This window comes from Colletotrichum fructicola (genome assembly GCF_000319635.2).
Source record: "Colletotrichum fructicola Nara gc5 chromosome Unknown KSG_Nara_v1_contig06, whole genome shotgun sequence".
Lineage (NCBI taxonomy): Eukaryota > Fungi > Ascomycota > Sordariomycetes > Glomerellales > Glomerellaceae > Colletotrichum > Colletotrichum fructicola.
Genome location: NW_027094056.1, coordinates 2837738 through 2865554, shown reverse-complemented (window position 1 = coordinate 2865554; position 27817 = coordinate 2837738). Strand labels below are relative to the sequence as shown.

General features: G+C 53.8%; 6 protein-coding genes across 6 annotated transcripts; 5 read left to right on the top strand and 1 right to left on the bottom strand.

Moving 5' to 3' along the window:
- Nucleotides 1-141: 141 nt before the first annotated feature.
- Nucleotides 142-4738, top strand: CGGC5_v011055 (uncharacterized protein; the record flags this gene model as incomplete). The annotated part of the gene is made up of 6 exons (XM_032027626.1): nucleotides 142-1170; nucleotides 1221-2875; nucleotides 3300-3569; nucleotides 3627-4179; nucleotides 4233-4514; nucleotides 4568-4738. The coding sequence occupies 6 exons, from the start codon at nucleotides 142-144 to the stop codon at nucleotides 4736-4738; spliced, it is 3960 nt and encodes a 1319-aa protein (XP_031876000.1).
- A 3653-nt stretch (nucleotides 4739-8391) lies between these two features.
- Nucleotides 8392-9077, top strand: CGGC5_v011054 (uncharacterized protein; the record flags this gene model as incomplete). Its single annotated transcript, XM_032027625.1, has 2 exons — nucleotides 8392-8466; nucleotides 8526-9077. 2 exons carry the CDS (start codon nucleotides 8392-8394, stop codon nucleotides 9075-9077), a joined length of 627 nt encoding a protein of 208 aa, XP_031876021.1.
- An 871-nt stretch (nucleotides 9078-9948) lies between these two features.
- On the bottom strand, nucleotides 9949-11188 carry CGGC5_v011053 (uncharacterized protein; the record flags this gene model as incomplete). The annotated part of the gene is made up of 3 exons (XM_032027624.2): nucleotides 9949-10239; nucleotides 10303-10733; nucleotides 10819-11188. The coding sequence occupies 3 exons, from the start codon at nucleotides 11186-11188 to the stop codon at nucleotides 9949-9951; spliced, it is 1092 nt and encodes a 363-aa protein (XP_031876013.2).
- A 4408-nt stretch (nucleotides 11189-15596) lies between these two features.
- CGGC5_v011052 (putative solute carrier family 35 member) lies at nucleotides 15597-17225 on the top strand (the record flags this gene model as incomplete). Its single annotated transcript, XM_066152471.1, has 3 exons — nucleotides 15597-15649; nucleotides 15794-15834; nucleotides 15910-17225. 3 exons carry the CDS (start codon nucleotides 15597-15599, stop codon nucleotides 17223-17225), a joined length of 1410 nt encoding a protein of 469 aa, XP_066008183.1.
- A 2329-nt stretch (nucleotides 17226-19554) lies between these two features.
- CGGC5_v011051 (uncharacterized protein) lies at nucleotides 19555-21248 on the top strand (the record flags this gene model as incomplete). Its single annotated transcript, XM_032027621.1, has 2 exons — nucleotides 19555-20818; nucleotides 20884-21248. 2 exons carry the CDS (start codon nucleotides 19555-19557, stop codon nucleotides 21246-21248), a joined length of 1629 nt encoding a protein of 542 aa, XP_031876009.1.
- A 2566-nt stretch (nucleotides 21249-23814) lies between these two features.
- Nucleotides 23815-27139, top strand: CTS2-0 (Endochitinase 2; the record flags this gene model as incomplete). The annotated part of the gene is made up of 2 exons (XM_032027620.1): nucleotides 23815-24409; nucleotides 24468-27139. The coding sequence occupies 2 exons, from the start codon at nucleotides 23815-23817 to the stop codon at nucleotides 27137-27139; spliced, it is 3267 nt and encodes a 1088-aa protein (XP_031876008.1).
- Nucleotides 27140-27817: the final 678 nt, after the last annotated feature.

Below are 27817 nucleotides of genomic sequence, written 5' to 3'. Positions count from 1 at the left end.
CCTCTTCCCGGATCTTTCCTCTTCAGACCGCTCCACCTACTTCTCTGGCTAGTGTTTTGCCCAAGTTACCTCACGGTCACTCTTTCCAACCCAACCCCCATGGCCAACCGATCCTGAAACATCCAAATCATTTGCTGAAAAATGGACGGAGAAGTCACTACAGCAGTCCTTCCTGGATGGAAAGCCCGGCCTGAGAATCGAGCACAAGCCGACGCCCAACTTCGGAAGCTGCTTAAGCCACGAGAACGCCTGAAGCAACGGGAGCTACTGAGACAGCAGACCGGCACAGACGCGAACAACCAAAGCGATGATTTTGAGATTGACCAACTCGACGGATCTTTGACAGTTCTGTCCGAGCAGCTGTACAACAAAGATACGCACTTCATCCTTGAGCTGACCCAGAATGCAGACGACAACGCATACGGCGCAAGCACCATACCCAGCTTCGGTATGAGACTGGACAAGAATGATGGCGACTGCACTTTTCAGACCGGATGCAACGAAGTGGGCTTCACAGTCGATCAGATTGACGCTCTCTGCAGAATCGCGAGTAGCACGAAGAAGAACGAGAAGGACGTACGTACAGGCTACATCGGCGAGAAGGGTATTGGCTTCAAGGCTGTCTTCAAAGTTGCCGATGTAGTGTACATCAAGAGCGGCTTCTACAGCTTCAAGCTGGACAAACGCAATGGTTTGGTCGGAACACTGCTACCTTTGCCAGCCGATTTCCCAGCGTCAAAGTACCACGAGCACGATCGCTCAGCGACACGGATGACACTGCTTCTCAAGGGAATAGAGCAATACGACAAGATCTCTAAAGAGCTCACCAAGATCAAGCCTGAGATACTGCTTTTTCTGCGTCGCTTGAGATCCATTTCCATGTACAAGGGGCAGGAAACCACAGTTTACTTGGCGATGCACAACGAGCATGAGGAGAAGCTTCAAGGTGAGACCAAGACCATTGACTGCCAGAAGCAAGGCGAATCATTTCGCAACAAGAAGTTTCTCATCACCCGAACGATGGTGAACGACATGCCAAACGAGGAGAAGCGAGCAGGTATATCCGCATCGGAAGTTACGCTTGCGTTTCCCCTGAACAAGTACGGCCAGCCGGAATTCCATCCACAGCATGTCTTCTCGTTTCTAGCTGTCGCTTGCCATGGATTCCCTGTAAGATGATCTGGACCACTATCTTCTACATACAATTGACATTCTTTCAGTTCTTGATCCAGGGAGATTTTATTCTACTTGCTAGCAGAGAGGGTCTTTCAGCGGGAAATGCCTGGAATAATAAGCTAAGAGATGCCATTCCGGCAGCCTTTCTGCAGGCAGTTGATCATTTCAACAAGATTGAGGGATGTCTTCGTTACTCGTGGCTACGCTACTTGGAATACAACGTTTCCTACGACCCATTCTGGAAAAGACTTGACGACCAGCTCACTCCTCACCTCCGACGCCATCCAATCCTTCGCAACAGATTGGGGCATACCCGAAAACCTGCAGACCTAATCTTCATCCCAAAAGAGTACCGATTGGAAGGCGAGCCTCTTCTCGACTTTTGTTCTGAACGGCATCTTGCTTTCGAATACCTTTCACATGACGCCACGTGCCTCACAAGTAGTCTTCGACGCCTTGGGGTTTCGATGATGAACGACGAGATGTTCGTGAAACATTTCATTCAGTGGGTTACTGAAAGACAGACCTCTACCTCTGAGATGGGAGGGAAATCCTACGAATGGCATGAGCGAACGGCACAGATTTTGGTCAAAGTCTACTCATACAGGAGAAAGTTGCGGTCGCTGCCAATAATACCGACACTTTATGGAGAATTTGTCCCGGCGTCCTCCGAGAACCTGTATTCTGTGTCTGCAAACGATGCATGGACTGCGCCCTCCAGTCTCGGGCTTCAATTTGTTGACCCGATGGCAAACGAGAATACACACCGTGCTCGTCTTTTCCGAGAATTAGAAATCAAGAGCATTGATGCCGCCAAAATTTGCTACAAAATTCTTGGACTGCATCGAGAGCAGAAGCCACGGGAAGCAGACAGAACCAGCCTCATCGAAGAGGCTGTTTATTTGTTCCTGAACTGGAAACAGACCAGAGGAGTCACCTCCTGGAGTCGCATTTGGCTGGTGACTTCATGTGAAGAAGTCACACGTGCTTCAGACATCTATCTAATCGGCCCCGATAAGTCGTCGCAAATCATCAAAAAATATCAGCATATTCCTGATGCTGGTATCAAAGTCATTCATCATGATTACTTTGAACAACTCAAGCAGACTCAACAAAACTCTGGCGCCAAGGTCGCTGCAATTGCCACAGAACCCGAAAGTGGCGAGACGGAAACCTCGGCGAAGACAGACCCCTTTCATCAGTGGCTAACAGGGAAAGACTTGTGTCAGCTGGCAACAAGGCCAAGGCTCACCTTTTACCACCGGGATTCTAACGAAGACAGATTAACAAGAGAATGGAAGTGGCTAAGCAAGCATGCCGTGATGGATCTAGTCTTGCTGATGAGGGACGATTGGGCGCACTACGCCGCCAATCGACGTACTTTGATACCAGCGGCCAAAAAGCTGCTTGTGCCTTGCCGAGGTGGGAAAGTCCGCGAGCTGCAGGAGACCGCTATACCGTCAAGTTCGCTCCTCGAAGCGTGCCCTCACATCAATTTTGCAGACATTCCCGAGCCAAACAACGACAAGTGGTGCTTTTTGTCGAACTTCTCGGTTATTGTGGAGGCCAAAGACCAGGCACGCATCCGCGAGCTAGAAGTGCTGCGCCGCATCACATCTCTAGAGAACGCCTTGGAGAAGATCCAGCCCATTTACGAGTATCTGGCCAAGAACAGATCAATGATGTTGAATTCAACCGTGTAAGAACTTTTCTTGTCCCAGATTGCGCCAGCTAACGACGTCAGGGAATCTTTCGAATCAAGACGTCTGGTTTTCCATCCAGACCAAGGATGGGTAACGCCAAAAGATTGTGTATGGAAGAGTCCTGCTATACTCAAACGTACTCGAGCACTTTGCGAGGTATATTCTGATTGTGACGGTCTCTTCCAAGGTCGACTGGGAATCAGAGATGCTGGGATGCGTGAGGTAATCCAAGAGCTGGAAGCCTTCAAACATTCAGGTCAATCTGAAGATACAGAAGCACTGAAGAGCGTGATTCTCCTTCTCAGTGAGTATCTTCAACAGCAGAAACCAGCTGATGCAGAAAACGATGCCGGACTGCGAGAAAGAATCAGAAACCTGAGTATCTTTCCGGTTATCTCGGATACTCATTCCTCGGACCAGCAATCGGTTGTCATACTTCGGTCGCTCGCAGATGATTGGTACATTGCAGATCAAAGGTGGATTGAGGAGCTCCTTTCTGGGACGAGTCGAGCTTCTCGACTTTGATGTTCTGAAAGAGATTGACGAACTTCTCCCTTTGATCAAATGGCTTGATATCGACTGCCTTCTATTGAGCACAGCGGTGAAGGAGTCGAGCAGTACTATAGGCCCAGCTGTGTTAATCAACGATTGGTCTCAATCTCTTCAAAGGAGAGCAAAATTCGCATCCTTGTACGTCCATCCTCAAAATTGGGATGCTATTTCTTCGCGATACTGATCATTCAATAGGCTTGGAAACAACACGGACGGTTCTACGAGCGAGAATGCTCCAGTGTATCGACTTTCGCAAGTCTCGAGCATTGTGGTTCGTAGGAAAGTTGGACAGATCCATGGTTTATCTGAAGACGGTAAAATTCTCATCGAGCAGACGGATGGCTTCATTGACGTGTATGTCCTGCGCGATCCGTTCGATAACCAGGATAGACGGGTCAGTCGGGAGCTTTCGAAGCTCTTCATCGACCAATATCAAATCACCAAGCCAGAGCATGTCACGCAGCTTCGCGACATCCTGGGCGCGAAGCTCAGCGAGATGGGAGATCTGCTGGAAGAGGTTGGCATCCGGTGTCCTTGGTCTGAGGAGACTCCTGAGGAGACCACCACTCAGTCGAGAACGGTCAATGTCGCCACTGTTTCGCCGGTGACATCAACAGCGGCAAAGAAGGTTCTTCAGTCTGTCAATGTGATTGGCCGGACTCCGTCTGCTTTCTCATCAAGGCCCAATGGACATAACAGTACTGATCGAGACCGCTTCAAGGAAGTTGGTGTACTTGGAGAAGCTTGGGTAAATCAGTACTCCTAGACGATGAGAGTTGATGGAAGCTGATGATGTTGTAGATGAATGAGTATTTCAAGAAGCGGATTTCGGACTGGGACCCAAACCTACATTGGACAAGCAAATTGCGAGTCGAGAAGGGCTATTCAGACTTCGAGGGCGATGAGTCAAAGACAGCAGATTTCACGTATATGGACGAGGAGGGCCGCATGCTTCCTGTCATGGGTCTTCCTTCTCCTGCTCAAGATTGGGGAGATAAGCACATCACATACCACATAGAGGTAAAGGGGACGGTCCTTGGAAACAGTGAGCCATTCCATATGAGCCAGCATCAAATGGATTTGGTAAGTACCTTGCGTCTTCGTTGATTCAAGGCTTTTGGCGCTGACTCTCGCAGGCACTCAAGTACTCGAAGGCTGTCCCCAAGGATATTTACGTGATCGCTAGTGTCTACCATCTGCGTGCGATCACCAGAGTCAGGTTCTACATCGACGCTTGGCGCTATATTAGCGCAGGCAGACTCAAACTTAGAAGTGAAGGCTATGAAGTCACACCTGCGGAAGAATGAGCTTGCGGGCGGGTGCATAGGAAAGGAGTTGGCTATGGATTGGTCTGGCTGTGTCTCTTGGAGAGTGCACATGAATGTTGGAGATGGACAAATACCTTGTTGAGATAGACTTTCACTTCTGAATTGATTGGTCTTTAGAAAGCGGCATAGAATATGCTTTGATGTGTTGTCAGATTGTCTGAACCCTACAGTTGACTAATTGACAGTAGTTTGTCGTGGGGCTTCAACAGTAGAAAACATTTCGCCCCGTTCAAGCGCCACTCCGGACTGCGTTTGAATATCTATGCGATACGTGCTATGCTCGAAATCATACGTTTGCCACCTCATGAGCCACCCGTCATAGTCAAGCCCCCGAAATTGAGCTTCACTCGTTTCTTCTCTTTGACCCAGGAAGCTCAATCCGCGTTGCAAGTATCAACGGAATCTGACAACCAACGGCTGAAGTCGGACGTGATCCATTCCATTATGAGGTTGGGGCATGTGCTTCGCATGTAAATGCCGGCTCAGTCACGAGTGCCCCCGATACTGAAAGGCCCGTGGATAATCGATTATGTTGAGTTTGGCTAGCAAAAATTCACAACCTTACGTAGTAGAAAGGGAAGTCGACAGACAAGCGTGTCTTCTCCGTCCTCTGCAAATTTACGAAAGAAGGAAGAAGATTGCAAGTATGAATGCCTGACGCGTTCTCCGAGAGGGGGATATAACGCATCAACGACAACGAGAGGAGACGAGTTCGTCGACTCAGCAGCTGCACTTTCACCTTACGCAAATATCAAGTCTTCTGTTTTTCTCTTATCACTCTCTAAGGCTGAAAAGCCCTTCTCAGCATGCAACTTAATTATTTGATATAAGTTTAGATCCTTAGTAGTTTAGATTTTGCTTCACAAATTACTTATAATATATGTAAAGAGAATAGATACAACAATTATAATGAGCACAATAAGGATAATGACGAGGAGGAGGACGACGGCAACGACGACAAGGACGACGGCAACGACGACGACAAGGACGACGACAAGGACGACGACAAGGACGACGACAAGGACGATAATAATAAGAAGTGTCCCAGTGCATAGATCTAGCTGTTTTTCAAACGATTAACTCGCCGAAGCTTCTCTACACAGTCCGATTCGTTTGAAACTGCTTAAAGCAGGGCTAGTGTCTTCTCTAGGCGAAGGTATAGCACTTATAAAGATGAGAAAAGCTATATGCTTTAAGCAAGTGAGATCTCTCGCCTTCGTGAGCAGTGGTTAAATCATAAATTTGGTGAACAGCTTGCACTGTCATCTTCTTTGAGAAATTCCAATTCTAGCACTCACAGGCACTCAAGCATTCAGTGCTGTTCAACAGGGACCCTACAAGCATTTTCATCATTGCTCGCATCCACGACTTAAGAGCGCAAACCTACCGTCAAGTTTTACGTCAATTCTTAAGAACTAATCTCCAAAGGTCAGTCGATAATGGATGGCAGAAGTACGGAATTGCGCCTGCGAACGGGTGAGCTTGCGCGATGGGTCCATGGGAAGCGTGGAGAGAGACTGAAATGTGGAAGAGGGATAAGGACTTTGTTGAGATACGCTATTGCTTCTTGTTTGCTTCTAAATCAATTAATCTTCAGAAGCGGCATTGATCATGCTCGTGATATCACCTCTGGTGGCCTAAGTCCTACAGCTTCACAACTCATGAGTTTGTCTGGTTCATGAGCTTCTCCCGGAGACGAAGGCCCGAAAGCTCCCGGGGAACGTTGGAGAAGAAACTGGATCCAGCCAACCAACGCAACCACGCCCGCACATGTGAGAGCGCAAGCGATTTGTGGAGCTTCGGGTCTGGCTCGCTGAAATTGCAGTGAGGACGGAGACGGAGAAAAGGGCGTCCATGCCGGGGGGGACGTCTGCCATGTCGGGGATGGTTGTGTTTATTGCGGGGAGCCGCAAGGTGACAAGGTCTCCCAAGGGCCCAGGCACACACAGGCGGCGCCCGCCTGCAGGGTGGCAGTTCCCAGCCAACGGGCGAGGATCAGAGCTCGTGTCGGGTGGAGAATGCGCGCAGCAGCGATCGGCAGAGCGATGCAGGAACAATTCCTGGGGTGAGAGAGACTCTTGGGTCACAGGTGATGTTGACGGGTGGTGGTGTTATTCATAGAAATCGGGTTTCTCCTGGCCTTGGTCAACATTCAATTGAGTAAGAGTATCAGCTGAAGATTTCTTCCGCCTCAGGCTGTGTGAGACAACAGAGAGGAAAAACACCCGAATGATAAGGCGGTTCCCAAGGTTCAATGTTTTTTTTTTTAACCTTTTCAGTGTATGATTAAAGTCTCCATCTGGTACGCCGGGTTGTCCGGTGGTCGGCGCTGCAGAGCAGATTGCTATTGCTTCTTGGTTGACAAGGAAGTCATTACCTCGAACGCGAAACTTTGTTTAAATTGGTTCAATCAGATGTTTAGTCGTGGGTCCCTTTCTTCCTTCTTGAACAGGTCGGCGCTCGGTGCAGCTCTTCCCTCCTCCTTCTCATTGAGGTGGACAGTGCCGCCACCCTTGTCACCTCCAACGCGCCATGTCATGCCAACCCGGCCGGCAGTCAGAGCATCTCCGTCTCCATCTCCCACCTCTCAGCAACCGCTGCTACCGTGACGGCGCCGCGACTCGGCGAGGACACCTGAAATCAAATCACGCTCTGCGACGGCACGTTCAATCCGTACGTAATTTTCCGCTGGGGTGTGGCAAAGATTACTTACCTGTACTAGCACCTGGCTCGAGTGAGGCGTCGATACGGGTGTCTCAGCACAGCTGCAAGCCACCACCAAGCCTCTTCAACGCGTCCGTTGAGCTGCTGGCACGTTCCCTGAGCACCTGTCATCCAATCATACCGCACGGCCGATGCCAATTGCCCGTTGTTATTTGTTCCTCCCGTCGAGCAAGCCGTCCGTCCTGTCTGGGACCTGCAGATCAGCTCTAAACGATACCCAAGACATGACATATGAAGCGCGGCCTTCTTTATTTGCGACTCGAGAAGGAGGAAAACACTTCTGTGGCGTTCCATCAGCCAAGTGCCTCAAGGAGCCCGTCGAGTCAATTGGATGTCACCCTAATGTGCTGGGTGGAAGTTTTTTCCCCAGTTGCCCGTCTCGTTTTGGTCGGCAACCCAGAATCAAGGTTGCATGTTCCTGGCCACCACCCCGGCTGGACCAGTTGAACCGCGAGTCGTCCAGGCCTAGCTCGGTAGCTCTGTGGTGCCGCTGGTGACGACCCCAGCAGAAATGCAAAGCTAACGCCTGGCTAAACCAAACAAGCGTGACGAGCTACCTTGCACACCCTCTCCACCATCCACTTCCCCCAATGACGGCGCGGGCTGTCGGCGCGCATACCTGGGATAAGCTTTGCGAGCCCAGCAGAATTGGGAATTGGACCAGCGAGCCCTCCTGGTCTTAGTCTTTGGAGATGGGCAGGTCTCGGCAGGGGTTCTCCGTACGTGAAAGTGGTGGCTTGAGAGGTGGAAGCGCATATTTATCACCCCCTTCCCGTTCCCCGACTTCTCTGGGCTTTTCCTCACGTCAAGCATCCTAATCTCAACGTCGACCGTCCGTCCGTACAACTTCGTCATCGTACCTGCCGAATCTCGCCTTTCGACTATCACGTCCTACAACATCAAACAAAATGAGGTTCTCTCTCGCCCTCCTCGCTGCCGGCCTCGTTGCCGCCCAGGACTTCTCCGGACAGCCTGACTGCGCCGTACGTTGCTCCTCCTAACAATCATCTAAGCAACAAGCCGGCTAACAACTTTGCCATAGATCCCCTGCCTTCGCGATGCCATCCCCAAGGTTGGCTGCGCCCTGACCGACACCGCCTGCCAGTGCGCCTCCGACAAGCAGGAGGCCCTCGTCCCCGTCGCCGCTCCCTGCCTGCTCTCCGCCTGCAGCTCCGCCGACCTGGGTAAGGCCCAGGCCGCTGCCGCCGCCGCTTGCCAGAAGTTTCTGGCCACCGCCAGCGGCTCCACCAAGCCTACCGGCTCTGCCGCCTCCGCCGCGTCCTCCGCTGCCGGCGCTCTCTCTTCTGCTGCCGCCTCCGTCAGCGCCTCTGCCTCCGCTGCCATCACCTCCGCCGCCTCTGTTGCGTCTTCCGCTGCCTCTGTCGCTTCCTCTGCTGCCTCCGTTGCCGCCTCCGCCTCCCGCAACGCGACTGCTTCCAGCACCACCCTGTCCGGCAGCCGCACTCCCTCTGCCTCCGCCACCGGCACTGGTGCCAGCGCTACTGCATCTGCCACCGGCGCCGCCGGCCAGGCTACTGCTGTCGTTGGCGGTGTTGCCGTTGCCGCTCTGTTCGGTATCGTCGCAGCCCTCTAAGCGCTTTCAGCGTGTTAAAGCAATGTCCAAATTGGATTGTGAAAGGAGGTTTTCGTTTCTAGCGCAACAAGACTTGGGATGTGTTGGATGATTTCTACAATTGAACGTTCTAGACTTAATGCGAATTGGACAGGAAACACCAAAAAAGTTTCGTCATGATCACGACCTGTTCTGTTGTTGCCATGGCAGCAGCACCTTGTTAGGAAACAGGAGGTATATATTTAATTGAACACATCAAGAATCAGTCGCCCTTCCTTCTTTTTGACCGACTTGTGATACGAGGGACAACTTTCGCATGCTGACTATCTGGGCGGCCTCTGCAGCCACTCGGGGATTTACTTCGGAAGAGGGGTAAAGGGAACTGAATCAATGCGGGCGCGGGAGGCAAACTCACAACCTTTTTCCTTCAAGCCTTGATGGCGCAGCAGATGCCGGCCGATGCCAAGATGACGGACGAAGTTTCCCGCTGCTGACGACATCCGTCCGGTTTGCGTTTGGGCTTCAACCTTCCTTTCTTATCAACGGGTTTGCGTCAATTGGTGGTGGGCTGGAGGTGGGATGGATGGTTGAGGCTTGGGATCCCTGGGGCTGTGGAAGCTTAAACTGCCGTTACACGTACACACACCTCTTTAGGGACTTGCGGACTATGGGAAAGACTTGAATTCAAGTCATGGTCTTTTGTGCCTTTTCGTTACTTATGTAATCTATAGCGGTGTTCGACCCGTACGTAGTCGGGATGAAATGGCAGTATGCGAATGATTCATACGCGGTCGGGACCCGTTCACCGCGAGGGCGTCTGTCATGCCCACCTTGCATATGCAGAGCCGCCTCCAGATGTTGGCGCCTCATGAACTTATAGTTTGAAATCTTTTTACAAATTGCTCAAACAAGTCAGCATCAACGGAAAGATATGAGCTACATCCGTCGAAGACTGATCGCATGGATCTTCAGTGTCCCGCCGAGCCGGCCGGCTCTGGATCTCTTCTACAATATCGGTCTCGCTCAACATCCTCGCCATGCGGTGGTGCATGTCTAAGAAATCGCGATCTGGAAGGTCGAGCGCGTTGTGGGCTGAGAGGACCATCTTGGTTATATGGTAACCGGTATTGAACGGGTAGCCCGACGATATGCGCCCCAGAACGACGACTTCGTACTCGTTCTCCTGCAATTATAGAGGTCAACATCTGGATCGGATGGTTTGTGGATGAAGAGAAGGTGGATATACCGTCGGAAGCGGTTTGAACGCCAAGTGACACTCGCCAAAGTCGGAGGACACGCTCTCGTTCAGGGTGAGCACGTTAGCCGGCTGGTCAATACTGAAACCGTCGATTTTGCCGGCCAAGGCGGGGAAGTACCGGTGTACCGACCACCAGATAGCTCTTTTCGCCTCGGTTTCTCGGGGCGTGTCCTCGGTGTGGTCTTTTAGCCCGTAAGGCAGTATATGGCGGGACGCAGTGTAAGCTACTGGCCCGGTCTGGGGCTCGGGCCCATCTTGTACGTGGTGGATATCGATATTGCCGGTGTAGACACAGCGGCGGCCGTCGCGGGCGAAAGTGGTTTCGCTTAGGTGCTTGATCCCGTTGGCGTGTTGAGACACGGAACCGAGGAGGTCGTGTTTGTGTTTTAGAGAGGGCGGTCCGAGGCTTAGGATTTTGACTGTGAACAACTCATCAGCGACCTGGGAATGATAGCTTGGTGGTAGTAAAGCAGCATCATAGGGAGGGTGATTTGTCTGACTTACATGGAATGAGAATGGCTGTGAGCAGGTGGTCGCCGAGCTTCTGCATATAGGGCATGCCGCCTAGATTGGCGCAAGCGAGGATGTCGTCTACAAAGTTCTCCAGACCGTCTGCGGGGAGGTGCTCGCGAAAAGCCTTGAGGACGGCGAGGGCTTTCGCCTCGGCAGGGATTTCTGATGAGGAGCTGTTGAGGATGGCATCGCATTGCTCTAATCTCTCGTGACGGTTGTCATTTTCTTCTTCACTGTGTGAAGATATTGAAATTGTTGACGACGAGGACGAGGATGGGGAGGAGAATGATGATGACGATGGAGGGGCTGAAACACGCAGCAAAGGATGCGGTGCGATAAGACTGTGCGTGGAGTTTGCCATCTTGGGCGGTTCTCAAAACCCTGCGCTGAGAGGTGGAAGTGAAGGTCCTCATGAGTTTTTGGATCGTTTTGTCACGATGTACGTTCTTATCTATTTATCAATCAAAAATTCGTCTATCTATATGCCACACTTACAAATGTAGATGGCCTCTGGTTATCAGATGGCAAAGACTTCAAGGTTGACCCACCAGCTCTGTTGTAGATGGGCAAACGTCTACCAGAGAGGTGCAAACCATCGAGCTCAATGTAGGTCGGCTCTACTATCGGACTTGATGTCCAGCTGTCATGTTTATTCTTGCCGTCGTGGTTTTCATCGTTGCCATCTTCGTTGTCATGTTCTACGAGATGTGCCCAGGATTGATCGACATCGTAGATCCGTAGACACAGATGAAAGTTCATGGTAGATAACCTCCGAAGTCTCATGGCTGAACTTGAAAGCAAACTATCTAGAATATTCCTGCTCTTTCTGGCGACTGACGCAGTGAAGTAGCTCACGAGGATGCCGTGACTTGCCCTCTCGTACGGCGTGGATGTTTTGGCAGGTCCGTCTAGGGATCGGCAGAGATTGGTTGAGAAGGCAGTATGTCAATTCAAGAGCCTCAGTAGATGATTCTGGTAAAATAAACATGTCTTTAGCAAGCCCTTTAACATGCAAGTGACAAAGAATAGAATCGAAAGCGAATGCTGTGCTTCTCAACGTGTGGTCGGTTGACTGATAATCGCACCAACTGCACGCACCACTGAATAATGATTATGCTGCTTATGCTATGAAATTTTGTCAAAATGACCAGAAAGCTTGCACATTCGAAATGCGCCGAGAATAAGACGGAATCAGACTTGTCATTCCAGAGCATGCGGTTGGGTAGATGTGCTACACAATATCGGTCTTGCTTATGCTACGGTAAGCAGTCGAGACCAGTCCATGCTGTCTGACCTCGGTGAGTTGGTCAAACACGCAGTTTGTTTGTGCACAAACACTCACCGGTTGTGATCTCTCACAGCCTGAAGAGCCTCATCGAGTATTTCTTTGTTGTGTTCGAAGAGCCGGCTGTGGAGACGAAGCCTTTGCTCCACAACTGAGGAGCAATTATCTTCCCTTCTTCTTATTATCATCCAGCCGACATATCTCGAAATCTTTGAAGCTGAAACAGTTCTGTAAGCATCCTATAGCTACTTGGCAGTCATGTCGGGTTGCCCATTGAACATCAATTGCGACGGCACGGGGTTTTTCCCGGCACCATACAGTGACATAGCAGGCTTTGGGGTACGTTGTGGCGAGGCAGGGACCGTCTCAACACATTTCTTGGCTTTTAAGGCTATCTCTGATTGTTATGCAGGTAGTCATTGGCTTCATTGGAACAGCATATATCGTTTTTATTCTCCTCGTCATTTATTACCTTGTGGCATACAAACCGGACAAACCCCCTTTCAGCCGAAAAACTACTGCAGCAGGCGATATGTCATCGACAAGCATGAGGCTGGATTGGAAGCCGAACCCAGTCGATACGATTGTTCTGGCTTTGATTCGAAGAACAACAAGATTCGTCCTGAAATGTTGTCGAATGTCGTCCCTTGTTATCAGAGATGAATTGTCAGTCCGGATGCAAGACTGCTTTGATAAGGTGTGTAAAAATCTAAAACGAGTCGTGTGAGAGTCTTTAAACTAAAAGTTTTGTTGCCAGTCCATAATTAGCATGTGCGACATTCAGGTAATCACCGGTATCAGCATTCTGATGAGTGGGTTTATCTCCATGGATGAGAGACTGGCAGCCCACCACTGGGAGGTTATCGTCTATATTGCCTGGTTCTCATGCATGACCAATTTCTCGGGGTTGGTCATCCTTCGGGACTACTTGCATATCCACCCATTACAGAGGTATACCAGAGTCTTCTTCACGTTTCTTCTGGTGGTCATGCTCCTTGTGGCAATGCTGCCAACGATCTTCTTCAACTGGCGCATCCCAAAGGGCGAGGAGTCGAAAATGGGTGGCACCGCAGCTTACCCGGGATCACCCGTGATCTGCTTCTTCTCAGTCTCATGCGGATCATCAATCTACAGTCCAAACCGTCCGTTCGGGCAGTCGGGAGGGGATGTTCCCCTGATTCGATCAGCGGGTTGCCAGCAAGCAATCATTTCTTCCGTCTCCCTGATGATAGGGTTTGTATCGAGGGCTGTCAAACTCTCTTATCACCTTTCATACGTCGTCCGTAAGCGATGTGTTCTTCCCATATATGAATTTCTCGACGCAATTGTCGAAAATCTTTATACGGCTTTTCGGCCTATTGGTGATTGCCCACCTTGCTTCCAAATCATTCACGAAGCATGGATGATCATTGTTGCAAAACCTGTATCGGCGATCATCACATTCGGTCATACGCAAATCTTTATTCTTAACTCGGTTATTTGGGAGGTGAGATTCTCGTTCCAAGCCCCATGCGTACCCATTTTTTTTCTCTGCGATACCTTACACCTGACTAATGACAACAACGTGGTGTTAGTTGCTTTGGCTGCTTGCACTTCTCCTCTGGGGCACAGCGAAGCTCAAGAGCTCCCTTTCTTTGCCCCTCGATCCTCCAAACGTACCGAATACTGACAGCCAGGCCAATACGGAACTTGATGACCCGCGTTGGCAGTTTGGCCAAGTGCTGTCAGTCCTACTCCTTGCCGCGCCTCTGATAACAATGTTTGGCATATTTGCCTCCAGTGTAGCGTCACATGGACTTGGAGTTACTCCGAATCCATCCAACATCTGCAGTTGTTCGCAAAACGAGGCCACCGTAGCCGTTGGTTTGAGGAGCTGCCAACTTTCTGAGGAGATGCCGACGGGGGCGCGCTCCTTTCAACCATGCAGACCTTCACTCCGAGCAGAACAACAACATAGTCGAAATTCCGGAAATACGATGATTACGGAAACAATCGATACGTTCGAGACTAATGCGTCCAAGGTGGTCTTTGAAGTTTTACATAAGAAGACGAAGTTGGTCCTTCCCTGTCTAGCTTCCAGCTTCATGGTTCTGTTTGGACATATCTGCGGTCTCTTCCTCTACGCCACGGACATGTTCAATCCACAAGATTGGGGGATGTGGGTAGGAATGTGGACACCCATTGACTATCTCTTCAACATCAAGGGGATTTTCTACCTAGCTGCTCTTAGCTATGTATCTGCAGGCGTGTCGATCATTCTGTTTGGGTCATTGACGGACAACAGCCAGTTGAACGTCGATGTTTTACAAGGTCGCTGTGTTCAGGGGTTCCTCTGGTTGTTTGCGGTGTCCATTCATGGTCTTTATGGCTGGATAATCTACAGTACAGCGTCGTGGTCCTCGTCCAAAAGAGCTTGGATCACTTGCTGCATAACGTTAGGCCTGTTCATGGTATACGTGGCCGCATGTCTTGTTCTAAGATTGTGCAGGAAGATGATGAGGCAGATGAACAACTCAGCGTAGAGGGTTGCTGTTTTCTCGGACTTGGATAGTTCAAATCGAAAATTTGCGAGTAGCCAAGGTCATTGTTATCATTAAATGCATGATTTATGTGTGATTTCAACGATGGGCAGCTAAGGTCTTGGCGTATGTGCAGCTATCGCAGCCACATTACCCAACCTGAGCCATCCACACGGAAATCTCAGACTTTGAACCAATCAAGACCGACCCAACCTGATGGTTGACTTTCGACTTTTCAGCTTTCGACGCCACGTTGGATCACGCCGCGCCGCCGGGATGTTGGAGGTCGGGAGGATTCGCAAGGGATGCAAGGAAGGATTTGGGACCCCGCGGCTGCCGCCCACCCGCCCTCGGTGCGGCCCCCACCATCGGACCTTAACGCCTGCCAAAAGGGCACTAACACGGACCAGGTGCCCCTCCTCGAGCGAGCCAGAACGCGGCGGACTGGGTGACGGACGGGGATGTTGGTCTCTGAAAGGCAGGTTCGCCGGCGCGCCGTCCACTGGAGGAGGGGGAGTCGGCCGGTTCCGCCTTCCAGGGCCGGTTGCGGTGTGTTGGTCCGGGCCAGTTCACAGTGGCTGGCCAGTCAGGCGTGCGGAACGTCACATGCAGACCACCCATCCCTCGTGGCAACTGAAGAAGCTCCCCACCTCCCACCCTGTCACTGGCGCGATACCTTGCAGTTAGCGATAATGGATAGCGCAAGCTCCCCTAGCACCTGAAAGTTTTTTTCCTTTTCTTTTTTGTTGGCTGATGCTGGGATGTCACCTCGATAAATTCCTCCCGTCGCCGTCTAGCCTCGCCTCTCACCACCTCTGGTCCCCCTCCTCTTGCGACTGAGAGTTTTGCGCCGGTCTCGATTGCGACCAGTTTCGTCACGCGCTGCCCAAAGGAAGACAGGCCATCGCTGTCTCCTCTAATCTGCTCACAACACCACCAGCTCCAAGCTCTTGGACGACAATCATATGTTGCGCGCCATCTCGGCCGACTTCTTCAACTACCACTTCCCGGCGCATCGGTCTATGTGCCGTTCTATCGCAAGATAGAATCACCAGCAGGCGACTTTGAGTCTTTGCGCTTGCTGACAGGGGACGAGAAAGACCGAATAGCAGTGTTATTCACGTGAATCACCACTTACCGCGACAACACATCTCAATTGGAGATTGAGACCTGTCGCGCGAACGACATCGTTTGACCGAGCTTGTACGTAGATATGTTGAACGAAATGAGATGGTAATCTCTCACATTGTGTGCGACAGCGACTGACCGCATCGCCAGATTGTATGCCAGGCGTTGCCTCACGAATCGAGTCCGTACTGTCGCTACCGCTCTCGCGATTGCCTTTCACCACCACCAGAACCTCCGATCCTCAACGAGAGAGACACGCCTACGAACCATTGCCCACGATGGCCGCCGAGGACACCCCCAAGAACCTCGACCACTCCCCGGTGACGACGACACAGATCACCGGTGGCATCGACGAGTCTGAGCTGGTCAACCAGGGTCTGCAGAACATCGAAGCGCAAAAAGTCCACTGGTGGAGCTACTTCACCACCGTCGACTTCTGGATCGTCCTCGTCATTGGCCAGATCCTCGCCTTGTGCATCACCTCGACGAACACCTTCACCAACCTCCTGTCCACCAACGGTGTTTCGATCCCGGCCTTCCAGACTGTCTTCAACTACATCCTCCTCTTCCTCATCTACTTCCCCATTACCATCTGGCACTATGGAGTGAAGAGATGGGCCAAGATCCTGCTCAAGGACGGCTGGAAGTACTTCATCCTCTCGTTCCTTGACGTTGAGGGCAACTACTTCACGGTTCTGGCATACCGCTACACCAACATCCTGTCGGCTCAGCTGCTCAACTTCTGGGCCATTGTCATCGTCATCATCCTCTCCTTCACCCTTCTGAAGGTGCGCTACAAGATCTTCCAGATCCTTGGTATCATTGTCGCCATTGGTGGATGCGGTGTCCTTCTGGCCTCTGACCACATCACCGGTTCCAACGGCGGTCCTGGTGTCGATCTGCTGAAGGGTGATCTCTTCGCCCTGCTGGGGGCCACGCTTTACGGTGTCACCAACGTCACTGAGGAATGGTTTGTCAGCAAGCGTCCCGTCTATGAGGTTCTCGCTTTCATGGGCATGTGGGGAATGTGCATCAACGGCGTGCAAGCTGCCATTTTCGATCGCCAGTCCTTCCAAGAGGCGACTTGGGACGGCGCCGCTGCAGGATACCTGGTCGGCTACACTCTGGCCCTCTGCCTGTTCTACAGCTTGGTGCCTGTGCTGTTGCGCATGGCCAGTGCAGCCTTTTACAACATCTCGCTGCTCACGGGCAACTTCTGGGGTATCATCATCGGCGTCAACGTCTTCGGCTACACCATCCACTGGATGTACCCCATTGCCTTTGTGCTCATCATCCTCGGCCAAATCGCGTACTTCCTCGCTGGCAGCATGTTGGGCGATTCAAAGAAGCCTTGGTTGGGCGACGCCCAGGAAGACGGTGTTGCTGGTCTGGGCACTGCGAAGCTCAAGGCCATCAACGCCGCACGAAAGAGACAGCTTGCTGCTTCCGCGGGGCAGTTTGCTTAAAGAATGCTGTCGCTCTCGAGTGACGAATCCAGGGGTTGAAGGGGTTGTTTCGACAAGAGTTACGGTTTTAATGCAGGGGCATTCGACAACAGTTGAATGCCGAGACAGATGTCTTGGCCCTGGTTTATGTTCAGACGGCGAAGACGATCCCCATTCATCTGCTCAGCTTGGATATGAGCGCTCGATTTTCAGTGAGAAGAAATAGCTAATATACTTTATCATACACTATCAATTTGCGTCGTACTCTCAGCTAGCCCATTTTGGAACTACTCTCTCCGGCGCGGTCAGGCCTGGTGTGCGGAAAACCTCGGCCTGTCCAAGGTATGAGCCGCACGGTCATATCGACAGCGTCATGCTGCTTTCGTGGGTGGCACTGGCCGGTGGGCGCCCAACACTTTTGCTGGCCAGAACTCTGGGAACTCGATACAACCTTAGACTATGCCTAGCAAGCCCTGCTTCGCTCGGACGGAAAGAGAGTCATTCAAAGACGGCGGCTTAGGAAGAGAGTTTGGTTGTCTTGTATGGTTCAGTTGATTACTTTCTCTTTTCTCAGTTGCTTGTGCGCCCTGCCAAGCAGACCCATCGCTGTCGCGTCAGTGACTTTCCGGCCAAGACTTGAAGGCTGTGCAATTAGAAACGGTTACATTCAAATTCGACAGAAAGGTTTGACAGGAGGCCGTCGAAGATGCGCATCCGGCAGGGATCAAGACTCCTATCTCGTCCCGTCCCACAAGTTACAACAGGACGCACTCAACCGCCGCACCGGATTATGGTCGCACTGCGGCGCACTTGTCCAGTTTGTCGTCTCACGACACTTAACCAAGAGCCCCAAGTGTCTCTTCGTATCGTTGCAATTCTCGTGCGGACCGGACGGTGGGCCGCCGCCTCGGCACGCGTCAAGATTCTCACTACCAAGCCCTCCCGTGCCGCGTGTGCGTTCGTTGGCGCTAAGCAGCCGGGCGACGAAAGCCCCGTCCGTCAGCAATCTGTCTTTGCTGGACTATCGTCATTGGGGGCCAAGGGTCAACCCAGACCCAAGGAACCTCCCGAGGAGACCGTACAAATGGTGCGTCACCGCCCAGGCGGCAGAGGCACCAGGCAAAAGGCACCCGCCCGATTGGTCCGACTGCTCGTACAGAGACCGAAGACCAAAATACTCTGTGTATCCTGATGCGAACATCCGTTGCCCGAGATGGGCCTCGTCGGGTCTTGGAATTTTTCTTGGTATTGGCCTTTGGTTATCTGATTAGCTGCCTGTTGTCCTATAATAAAAGGGTTTATTCCTCTTAATTGCTGCATAGTTGCGCTGGCAGGCTTTGATTAGAGGCTCAAGCAGCTCATCTAACAACCCTTCTCTCCGTCGCTATCTGTGTAATTTCCCGTCTAGTCCTGCCATCCCTACACCAGCGGCGACAAATCATTTCTTCCTTCTGGAGTCTAAAAAAAATCTTTTGCCTTTCTTGCTGTAGAGGCACAAACGCCGGGCAGTCCGGCGCGCCAAGACCTTCCATACACAAGAGCCTCCCCTGCCGCCGCGTCTCAGAATCCCAAGCAGTCTTCATCTCATGTCTATCCGCAGAGCCCTTTGACTCTACTTTACTCAACTTTACCTCGATCCCGACCAAGGATTGGCCCGGAACGATCGTCCTGAGGCGCCCGTCGAGCCCGATCGATCACTAAGAAAACCAAAAGAGACATCCAGGAAAAGTCTCCGCCTGAACGACCCCCCCGCCGCCGCCGCTTAGGTGCCCTCCCACACGGCCGACCTGCGAACCCTGACGTGCGGCGGTTGCTCCGGGGTAGGGGAGCTTACGAGTCGTCGCAACAAAACACAAAGTCTATTTTCGCACACTCTCTCCGCCCCCTTTGGTTCGGCGAAAAAGTGGATTGTTTATTGGCACTGCAAGTTAGTTACGCGTAACTTGCAGAGGAAAGAGGGAAAAGGAGGGAGGGAGGTCAGAGCTCAACGGCTGCTTGTTGGAGCGTCATCTGATATAGACGCGGGGTGTTCGCTCGAACACATTCGCCTCTTGATCTTTCCGATCGTTTCTGTTTGTGTGTGTGTGTATGGGCAGCATACGCAGGTCTGTTCTCACGTTTAGAAAGTCAGTCTCCCCCGTCATCTTTACTTTCTTTCATCACGTTGGGATCTGAGAGCTCTTTCTTTTCTGTTGTAACCCCCTTCTCTCGCCGGAGAGGCTTTCTTTCCCACATCACGAGCTTCGGGGGGAGAGGAACACAAACGAGACACAGCGAGTGCGTGAGAAAAGGAAACGGAGAAAGAGGAAGACACAGCAAGGAGGGAGGGGAAAAGAGACGACGTCCGATCATGGGACCGACTAACACCGACGCGATGATAGTGAACCAATCTGGCTGGGCGCATCTCCGCTCGGCTGGCGCCTCGCGCCGGTCGAGAATCATCATCGCCGCCCTGATCATGTTCCTCGTGTCGGCGGCGCTGGTGCTACAGCCCGACTGGCATGTTGCGACATCCGGGCTGCGCGTGCCCGGCTTACATCGCCCTGCGGCGTCAGGGTCTAGTACTACGCCCATACCAGACGGAGGAGGAGGAGGAGGGCCTTCGTCAGAAACGACCAGCGACACGGATTCCGGAGTTCTGGCTTCGATACTCACGCCGGACGAGGACGGCGTGCTCCTCTCGGCCGGCAGCCCCGTGTTCACCTCGCCCAACGGGCGGTACTCGCTCGTCCTGCAGCCCGACGGGGATCTTGTCCTGTCGCACAACGACCTCGACGGCTCAGCGCACGCGCTGTGGTGGACCGACACGGGCGACAAGCATTCGGGCGGCCGCACCGTTATTGTGGAGAAGAAGGGCGGGCATGTGCGGATGGTTGTGAATGCGATGCTGAAGAACACGTGGGTGACGGTCTGGCACAGCGATCTTCTCACGATGTGCAAGAACCAAGCAGCGCCAGAAGGAGGTGCTCTCGTTAAGAAGGGCGGCGCCCGCGGCAGCCTAGAGCTCTCCAACGACGGGAAGCTCACCCTCGCGGGGGCGTGCGACTTGCGCATCCCGCCGGACCACCGCGAGAAGAGCCGCAGCCTGGCCGTCATCGTCGCGGGGCTGTACCGCACGAACCACGTTACCTGCAAGACGCACATGGAGCACCTCGTCGACGGGCACCCGTCCTTTACCAAGATCGATGTGTTCGCGTACATGCTGTACGAGCCCGCGGACGTGGATGTGCACGGGCGCACGAAGGAGAGCATCGAGGCGGAGCTGCGGGCGTGTTACGGGACGCATCTGCGGTCGGTGGATGTGGTGCCTGTTGCTGAGGCGGAGGTGGAGTATCCCGGCGGCGAGGCGGCGATGCTGCTTCCGTGCGGGGATAGGTTGAGGCGGCTGAACAACCAGCTGAGGACGGTGTCGTTGGCGGCGCAGCGGTGGTGGGCGTGGACTGTGGCGAACGGGTTCACGCACGACACGGTGATGCGGATCCGGCCGGACACGTCGTTTTGGGCGCGGCCTGGGTTCAAGAGTCTGGAGGAGCTGGGGGATGCGTTGGTGTTGCCGCATCCAAAGGGGGAGCATTACTTTTACTGCGCGAGGATGAAGGGCAGCGTGGGTGTTGGTAAGTCTCTGTCTTGATTATCTCACTTGAGACTGTGAAGTGCTGGACTAACACGTGGGAAATAGGCCCGACTGACCAGATCGCGTACGGCAACGCGGCGTCGATGCAGCAGTGGCTGTACATGTACGACCGGTTCGCGCAGATGGTGGATCTAGCGTCGAACCCGGACCGGCCGGCGCTGCGGGACTTCTCCGGGTGCGAGGACATGCCGTCGGGCCCGCTGGCGAGCGACTGTCCGCGCCCGGCGCCGTGCTCGATCGAGTGCCTTGTTGCGTGGTACCTGGACGCGCGCGGGGTGGACTTCCGGATCGAGTGGGGGTGGGAGCAGAACCCGCTGCGGTGGAAGGATATCGGGATGCTGGGCGCGGAGGAGGAGAGGATGGCGGATCAGCATCAGGAGGATAAGGATGATGGGATGACGTGGGGATGAGGAGATGTTGAGAATGGGATGGGATGGGATTTCTTTTGTTTCTTGTTTTTGGTTGCTTGGGTATAGCGTGGTGTTGGGGTTGGGATTGCTTCGCCATGTGACTTTGGGCGTTTGGCTGGCGGCTTTGTGGGAACGGGGTTGTGAATGGTGAAATGGTGTAGAGTAACTCACACCTTTGAGAAGGACAAAATGAATCAGAAGCCAAGATCTGAAGGCTTGATATATTCATGAACACCATGCGTCCGCTGGCACCAAAGTGATCGATGTTCTAGACTTGTGGTAGAAATCAGGCCACTGGGCTGGGGAGTGGCCCATCTGACGCGGGGACGCTGATCACCGCTGACAGCAGGCAATGTCGGCTTTGGCTTGAGGCGCGGAGACATGGTGAGTGCTTCATTTCCACTGCCACACATCGTGAGATGTGGTTGACGATGGTGGGTGAAGTTGGATGAGGTGAGATGGAACGTTATGCTCACCTAAGGCAGTCAGGGGTTCGATGTGCGCGGGGTTCCGGAGTGGGTCTGTTGGCTGAACTCTTGCCCTTTTGGGACGGGCTCCGGATGAGCGGTGCGTTACGGCCGGCTGCACATCAGTTCATTTACACACTTATTTTCCATTTTATGAAGAAGGAAAGTGTTTGCCTCAGTCACTCATGAATCACAAGACGTATGTCAATAGTGTGTGCGGTATAGCATCATAGCCGTTCTCGAATAGAAGACGACGCAACCACGAGAGACGGATGTCAACGAGTGTGAAGCGGACATCGATAGTGACTGTTTGGATTGCACGACTAAGAGGATGAAGATCATGAGGCCCAGAACGACAACATCCATGTGGAATCCGGCATGGGTGCGCGGAAGAAAAAAAGGCTTGGACTGGGGCATCTCCAGTCAGCTTGGCACGGGAACAGAACACCAGACCGGGGAACGATGGACGCTGTCAATTAGTTCCTCTCTGCCCCTGATTCGGCAGCGCCTCTTTTCCTCGGCAGTAGTCAATATGCGAAGGACGACAGGTCCCGATGTGCCTCGCTCGCGGAGCTGAACGAGAAACAGGAAAAGCCGGCTCATGACGCAAATAGCAGTGTTTGGGCCGGGGTCTTGGCGTTTAAGGTGATGGAAAGAATTAGCATGATGGCGCAACTAGTTCTGAGAGGATAGTGAACGTGCGAGGGGGGGACAAATGTGGAATGGGTTGTGAAGAGTGAGAGTGAGCTTTCCCGAGGAGACGGATCGTGTACCGCCGGCTTGCCGCCACCTCATTTCCTCTTTCCCAAGTTCGCACGAAAAAGCGTCTAAGACCACGGCAAGACGGTTTGTGTCTTCTGATGGTTTATGGCGGCGAGCTGCGGACCAAAGGCCATGTTCTTTTCCGGTCTCTCAGACCATGTGTCCAGCTCGGTATTCAGCAAGCCGGCTTGGGAGCCATCGACAGATGTAGGTTCGATGATGCTGATCACTTCTAGACTCCTTCGCATCTTGTTAGGTGGGGTTAACCAGTGCTTACCTCTCACGATTCTTCTTCTTTTTGACTTTCGAGGCGTTGCAATGAGATAAAGTCAACACCCAAGATTGTTCGTCTCGGTGAAATTGCTAGAGGGCATCAACCACCATGACAGCGAGCTTCGACTTACAACTGCAACGGCAGAACGGTTGCCTTGCAAACGTCCCCCTCATCCGATCTCTCCACTTACCGGGCTTAAGAAACAAAAAACACCAAAAGAGACCGGAACGGCGGCTTGGGGGTCGTCAATGGTTGCCCAGGGGCCCGACGCCGTGGTTGCGTTGGCGCCGGTGACAGGTAGCTTCCAAGGTTAGGTCGTCCATTCAGGGGGCGCGACCAGTGGGTGGCCCAGGATGACCCCTATTTCGCCAGCCCGTCGCACCGGTTGAGCTGCGCTAGTCCTGTTCCTGTTCCCGCTAGCAGCCTGCTCAGTGGTCCGCCGCCTGGTCCACCGCGCCACTAGAGGCGGCGCTTGCCTTTTCGAGTCTCACAGTCTTCCACCGTCAACTGCCATCGTCACTTCAGGTCGTCTTCTCAACTTCTCTAGACTGCGCTCACCACCACGCCGTCGTCTTCACACCCACTCACTAACACGCATCGTCACCGCGCCGAAGGTCAGAGTCCATGGCTTCCACGCTTTTCCGCTGCTGCTCACCCTCCCCAACTGTGGTAGTCCACATGGGGAGATTATCCCCTGCGCCTCTGGCCATGCTGCCCGCACACGATCCGGTGCCGTTGAGCAATATTCTTCCACCCGTCTCCTGATGGAGTTAGTGACTCTATCGTCATGTCGCCGGCAACGGCAAGCAACCCAGAATATGAAGGGGACGTCTTCTTCTGCTTCTCGCATTCCGTCTCTTGCTTCTTCAACCCCATCTCTGTCCTGTCAAGAAAGCCAGAGACGTCGGCGTGCGATCCAGCCGTGCAGACATTTTCGTTTGCGTCCTTTCGTTGATCTCAGATCATCACCACATTCTTTCCTTGGCTTCGGCCGCCTTACTATCGCTATCCATACATACGGATACACACTCTTTAATAATCTAATAATACCACTCACACAAAGATGCACTTCAAGGCCTCTTTCTTGGCTGCCGCCGCCGCCGTCGGCCCGGCCATCGCCCACAGCAGCTCAGTCCAGACCACAACATCTGCTTCGGCTTACTTGGGCGGACTGAACCTCTACTGGGGACAGTACGGCCTTCCCGACGACAGGCTTGCGAACTACTGCGATGCCCCCGGCGTCACCTCCGTTTCTCTCTCCTTCGTCACTTACAGCCCGAAGTGGGGTAACGGATACCCGGGGACCAACTTCGCCGGCCACTGCGGCGGCGAGGTGTTCTTCAAGAACCCCCTGACCGGCTTGACCACCAAGCTCATCACCAACTGCGACTACATCAAGACGGACATCAAGTACTGCCAGAGCAAGGGAATCAAGGTGCTCCTGAGTGTCGGCGGCCAGTGCGACACGTCCCTGACCGGCGGAAACGGATGCCCCTACGACGTCGATAGCGAAGCCGCTGGCCACGAGTTTGGAGAGCTCCTGCACAAGACTTTCGGTCCCTACGACCCGACCTGGACTGGCCCTCGTCCGTTTGATATCAGCTTGACGGAGCACGTCTCCGTCGACGGTTTCGACATCGACTTTGAGTTCAAGTACGGTATGTCAAGGTCTTGTCCCATCTTACCCCTGAATTGTGAATGCTGACGACGCTCCAGTCGACCAAAAGCCCTACATCGCGCTGGTTGAGAAGCTCCGTAGCTGCGGCAACTACTACATCTCTGCCGCTCCCCAGTGCCCTACCGGCGACCAGTGGTTCCAGCTGAAGGAGCTCATCTACACCGTCAAGTTCGATGCCCTCTTTATCCAGTTCTTCAACAACCCCGGCTGCCAGATCTCCGATACCCCCAACTACGACGACTGGGAGACCGTCATCTCCCAGACATCGCAGAGCAAGGATGCCAAGCTGTACCTTGGTGTTCTGGCCAGCCCTGCCGCTGGCTGGGCTGGTTACGTCGCTCCCTCCGTCGTCAAGGACTTGATCTGCAAGGTCAAGGCCAAGGCGCACTTTGGTGGTGTCTCCGTCTGGGATGCCACCCGCGGCGGCATGAACCTCGTCGGCGGCGAGGCTTTCCACGTTGCTATCGCTGCTGCCCTGAAGTACGGCTGCGACGAGATTCCTTCCAACAGCGCGTCCATCTCGGCCTCCGCCTCGGCTTCTGTCGCCAACAGCGCGAGCGTCTCGGCTTCTGCTTCGGCGGCCAGCGTAAGTGCTAGTGCATCTGCCTCAGATTCTGGTCCCATGGTCAACTCGGCTACCGTCTCCGTCTCTGCATCCGCCAGCGGTGCCGCTTCTGCCTCTGCCTCTGCTTCTTCTTCTGCTTCTGGCTCTGCTGCCAACAGCGGTTCCGCTGCCGCCAGTGCGAGCGCGAGCGACAGCGCTTCGGCATCGGGCTCCGGCTCTGGTTCTGGATCTGCCTCCATCTCTGACGCTGGCTCCAACTCGGCCACCATTTCTGTTTCTGGATCCGCGAGCGCCGCTGCATCCGCCTCGGCGTCCGGCTCAGCTGCCAGTGCTTCCGCTTCTGACTCTGGTTCGGCCTCCGTCTCTGGCTCTGCCTCCGTCTCCGACACTGGCTCCAACTCGGCCACCATCTCAGCTTCTGCGTCTGCAACCGGCGCTGCGTCTGCATCGGGTTCTGCTTCAGCCACTGGTGCCTCAGTTTCGGGATCCGTCTCTGATGCCGGTTCTGTCGTTAACTCTGCTACCGTCTCTGTCTCTGGATCTGCCAGCGGTGTCTCTGCCTCAGCTGCTGGCTCTGTCGCCAACTCAGCAACGGTTTCCGTCGCTGGATCCGCCAGCGGCGCTGCTTCCGCCTCTGCTTCCGCTTCTGCTGCGGCCAGCGCCAGTGCCAGCGCCTCTGCTTCGGCAACGGACGTCTGCGAGGAAGACAACGATGGCTTCCCCTCCGGCACGGCGAGCAAGACCGGTAGTGCTTCTGCAGATGCTACTGGCGGAGCTTCCGCGGGAGCTTCTGGTGGCATCTCTGCTGGAGCTTCTGGCAGCGCTTCTGCTGCTGCGACTGGAGGTAGCAATATCTCCGCGAGCGGCTCCAACGCTGGCGCGTCTGCCACCGCGGTTGCCACTGGCACTGACGGCCTTCCTCTGCCCACGCCTGTTGACACCAACAACGCGTCTGGAAGCAACTCGGCCTCTGGAACTGCGAAGGCCGTCCCCACCGGCTCTGGCGCCAGCGGAACTGCTTCTGGTGCTGGCTCTGCCACTGCAACTGCGGTTGCCACCGGCACCGATGGCCTGCCTTTGCCTACGCTGGTTGATACCAACGGCGCATCCGGCAGCGACTCTGCTACCGGAACTGCCAAGGCCGTTGCCACGGGCTCTGGCTCGCTCAGCGTCACTGGTTTCGTTTCCGACAAGGCTACTGGAACTGGTTCGACCGCTGTCCCTGCGCAGAACACCTTCACCGTGTCGCAGGCCATGACCACCAGCACCGTGTTCACCACCTCTGTCTACACCGTCACCTCGTGTGCCTCTTCCATCACCAACTGCCCTGTTGGCCAGGTGACCACTGCCACCATCGCCTTGTACACGACCGTCTGCCCTGTCAGCGCCGTTTCCACTGCCGCTGCCACGCCTTCCACCACACAGTTCACCACCAGCACCGTTTACAAGACCAACGTCTACACGGTTACCTCGTGTGCATCCACCGTCACCAACTGCCCCGTTGGCCAAGTCACCACCAAGGTTGTTCCGTGGTACACCACCATCTGCCCCGTCACTGCCGCGACTCCCACGACGAAGGCGTCTACCAAGGGCAATGACAAGGCATCCACCAAGACCGGAAAGGAGTCTCACAAGCACTCCAAGACGGGTAGCGTCTCCAAGACGCCCAAGGCCACGGACAACGGCAGCAGCCCCAAGACGACTCCTGGCCAGGGAGGCAACAAGGACGTTCCCAAGACCACTGGGGGTGGCCAGGGCGGCAACAACCAGCCCTCGGTCAGCGTCCCTGCTTCTCCCAAGACCACGAGCCCCGGCGGCGGCAGCAGTGACAAGTGCACTGGCGCCAACTGCTCCAGCAACAACGGCGGTAACAATGGCGGCAACAACGGTGGAAATAATGGTGGAAACAACGGCGGCAAGGACTCGACCACGACGCTCAAGACGACGCTGATCGTCCCCATCACGGCGGTCGGCAAGTCCAACTCCACTATTCCGGCGACGGGCACCGGGTCCCCCAACAAGCCCACTTCCGGCATTGCCACGGCCACTCCCATCACGACCAAGCCGGTCCAAGCTGGCGCAGGCAAGGTCGGTGTTGTTGGCTTCGCGGGATTCGCCGCGGTGGCCGCCGCATTTCTTTTGTAAGGTGTGAGTACGGTCTCAATATGTTACATATACGGGTCCGACGACGTTTGGACGGGACCAGTTTTATGGCTTATATGATATTCTTCATGTATTGACATTGAATACATAAAAGGGTGGGCTTTCGGTCGCGGAGTCGGGCCCGGATAAGGGCATTGGGGCTCTTTGGGTGTCTGAGCTCTTAAATAGGCAATACATGGCTTGTACGCACAGCGCCCGTGTTCATCCCAGGCACGCACTATGCTACGTCTGATATATCGAGTAATGGTACGTGGTCAGTTCGTGACATGGCGTCGACCTTGATGCATTTTGGGCTATGATGTTCGTGCTGATAGAAGCTTCTGGCGTTTCTTATCGGGGCGGTCGTTGGCTGATAGGTAGCACCTCATTATTGCCTTACGGTGCAATTACTCAGGGTACCCAAGTCTGGTAACCTGGGTATGGCCACTGCCGGTGACGTTGACATGTTCGCCGGGTAACAGCCCGCCGCAGCGTACCATTGCCTGGTGCGACCTTAGTCAGGGCGATCAATGTCCGTTGCAGGTTGCTACTTTGTTAGTATTCCCAAATCGGGGGGAGCATGACAATTGCATGGTGTGGCTCAAACCAACGCCACAGGCACAAGTTGGGATTCCTGCCGTGTCACCGAAGTGCCTCATGGGATGGTGTGCTTCGACGGCG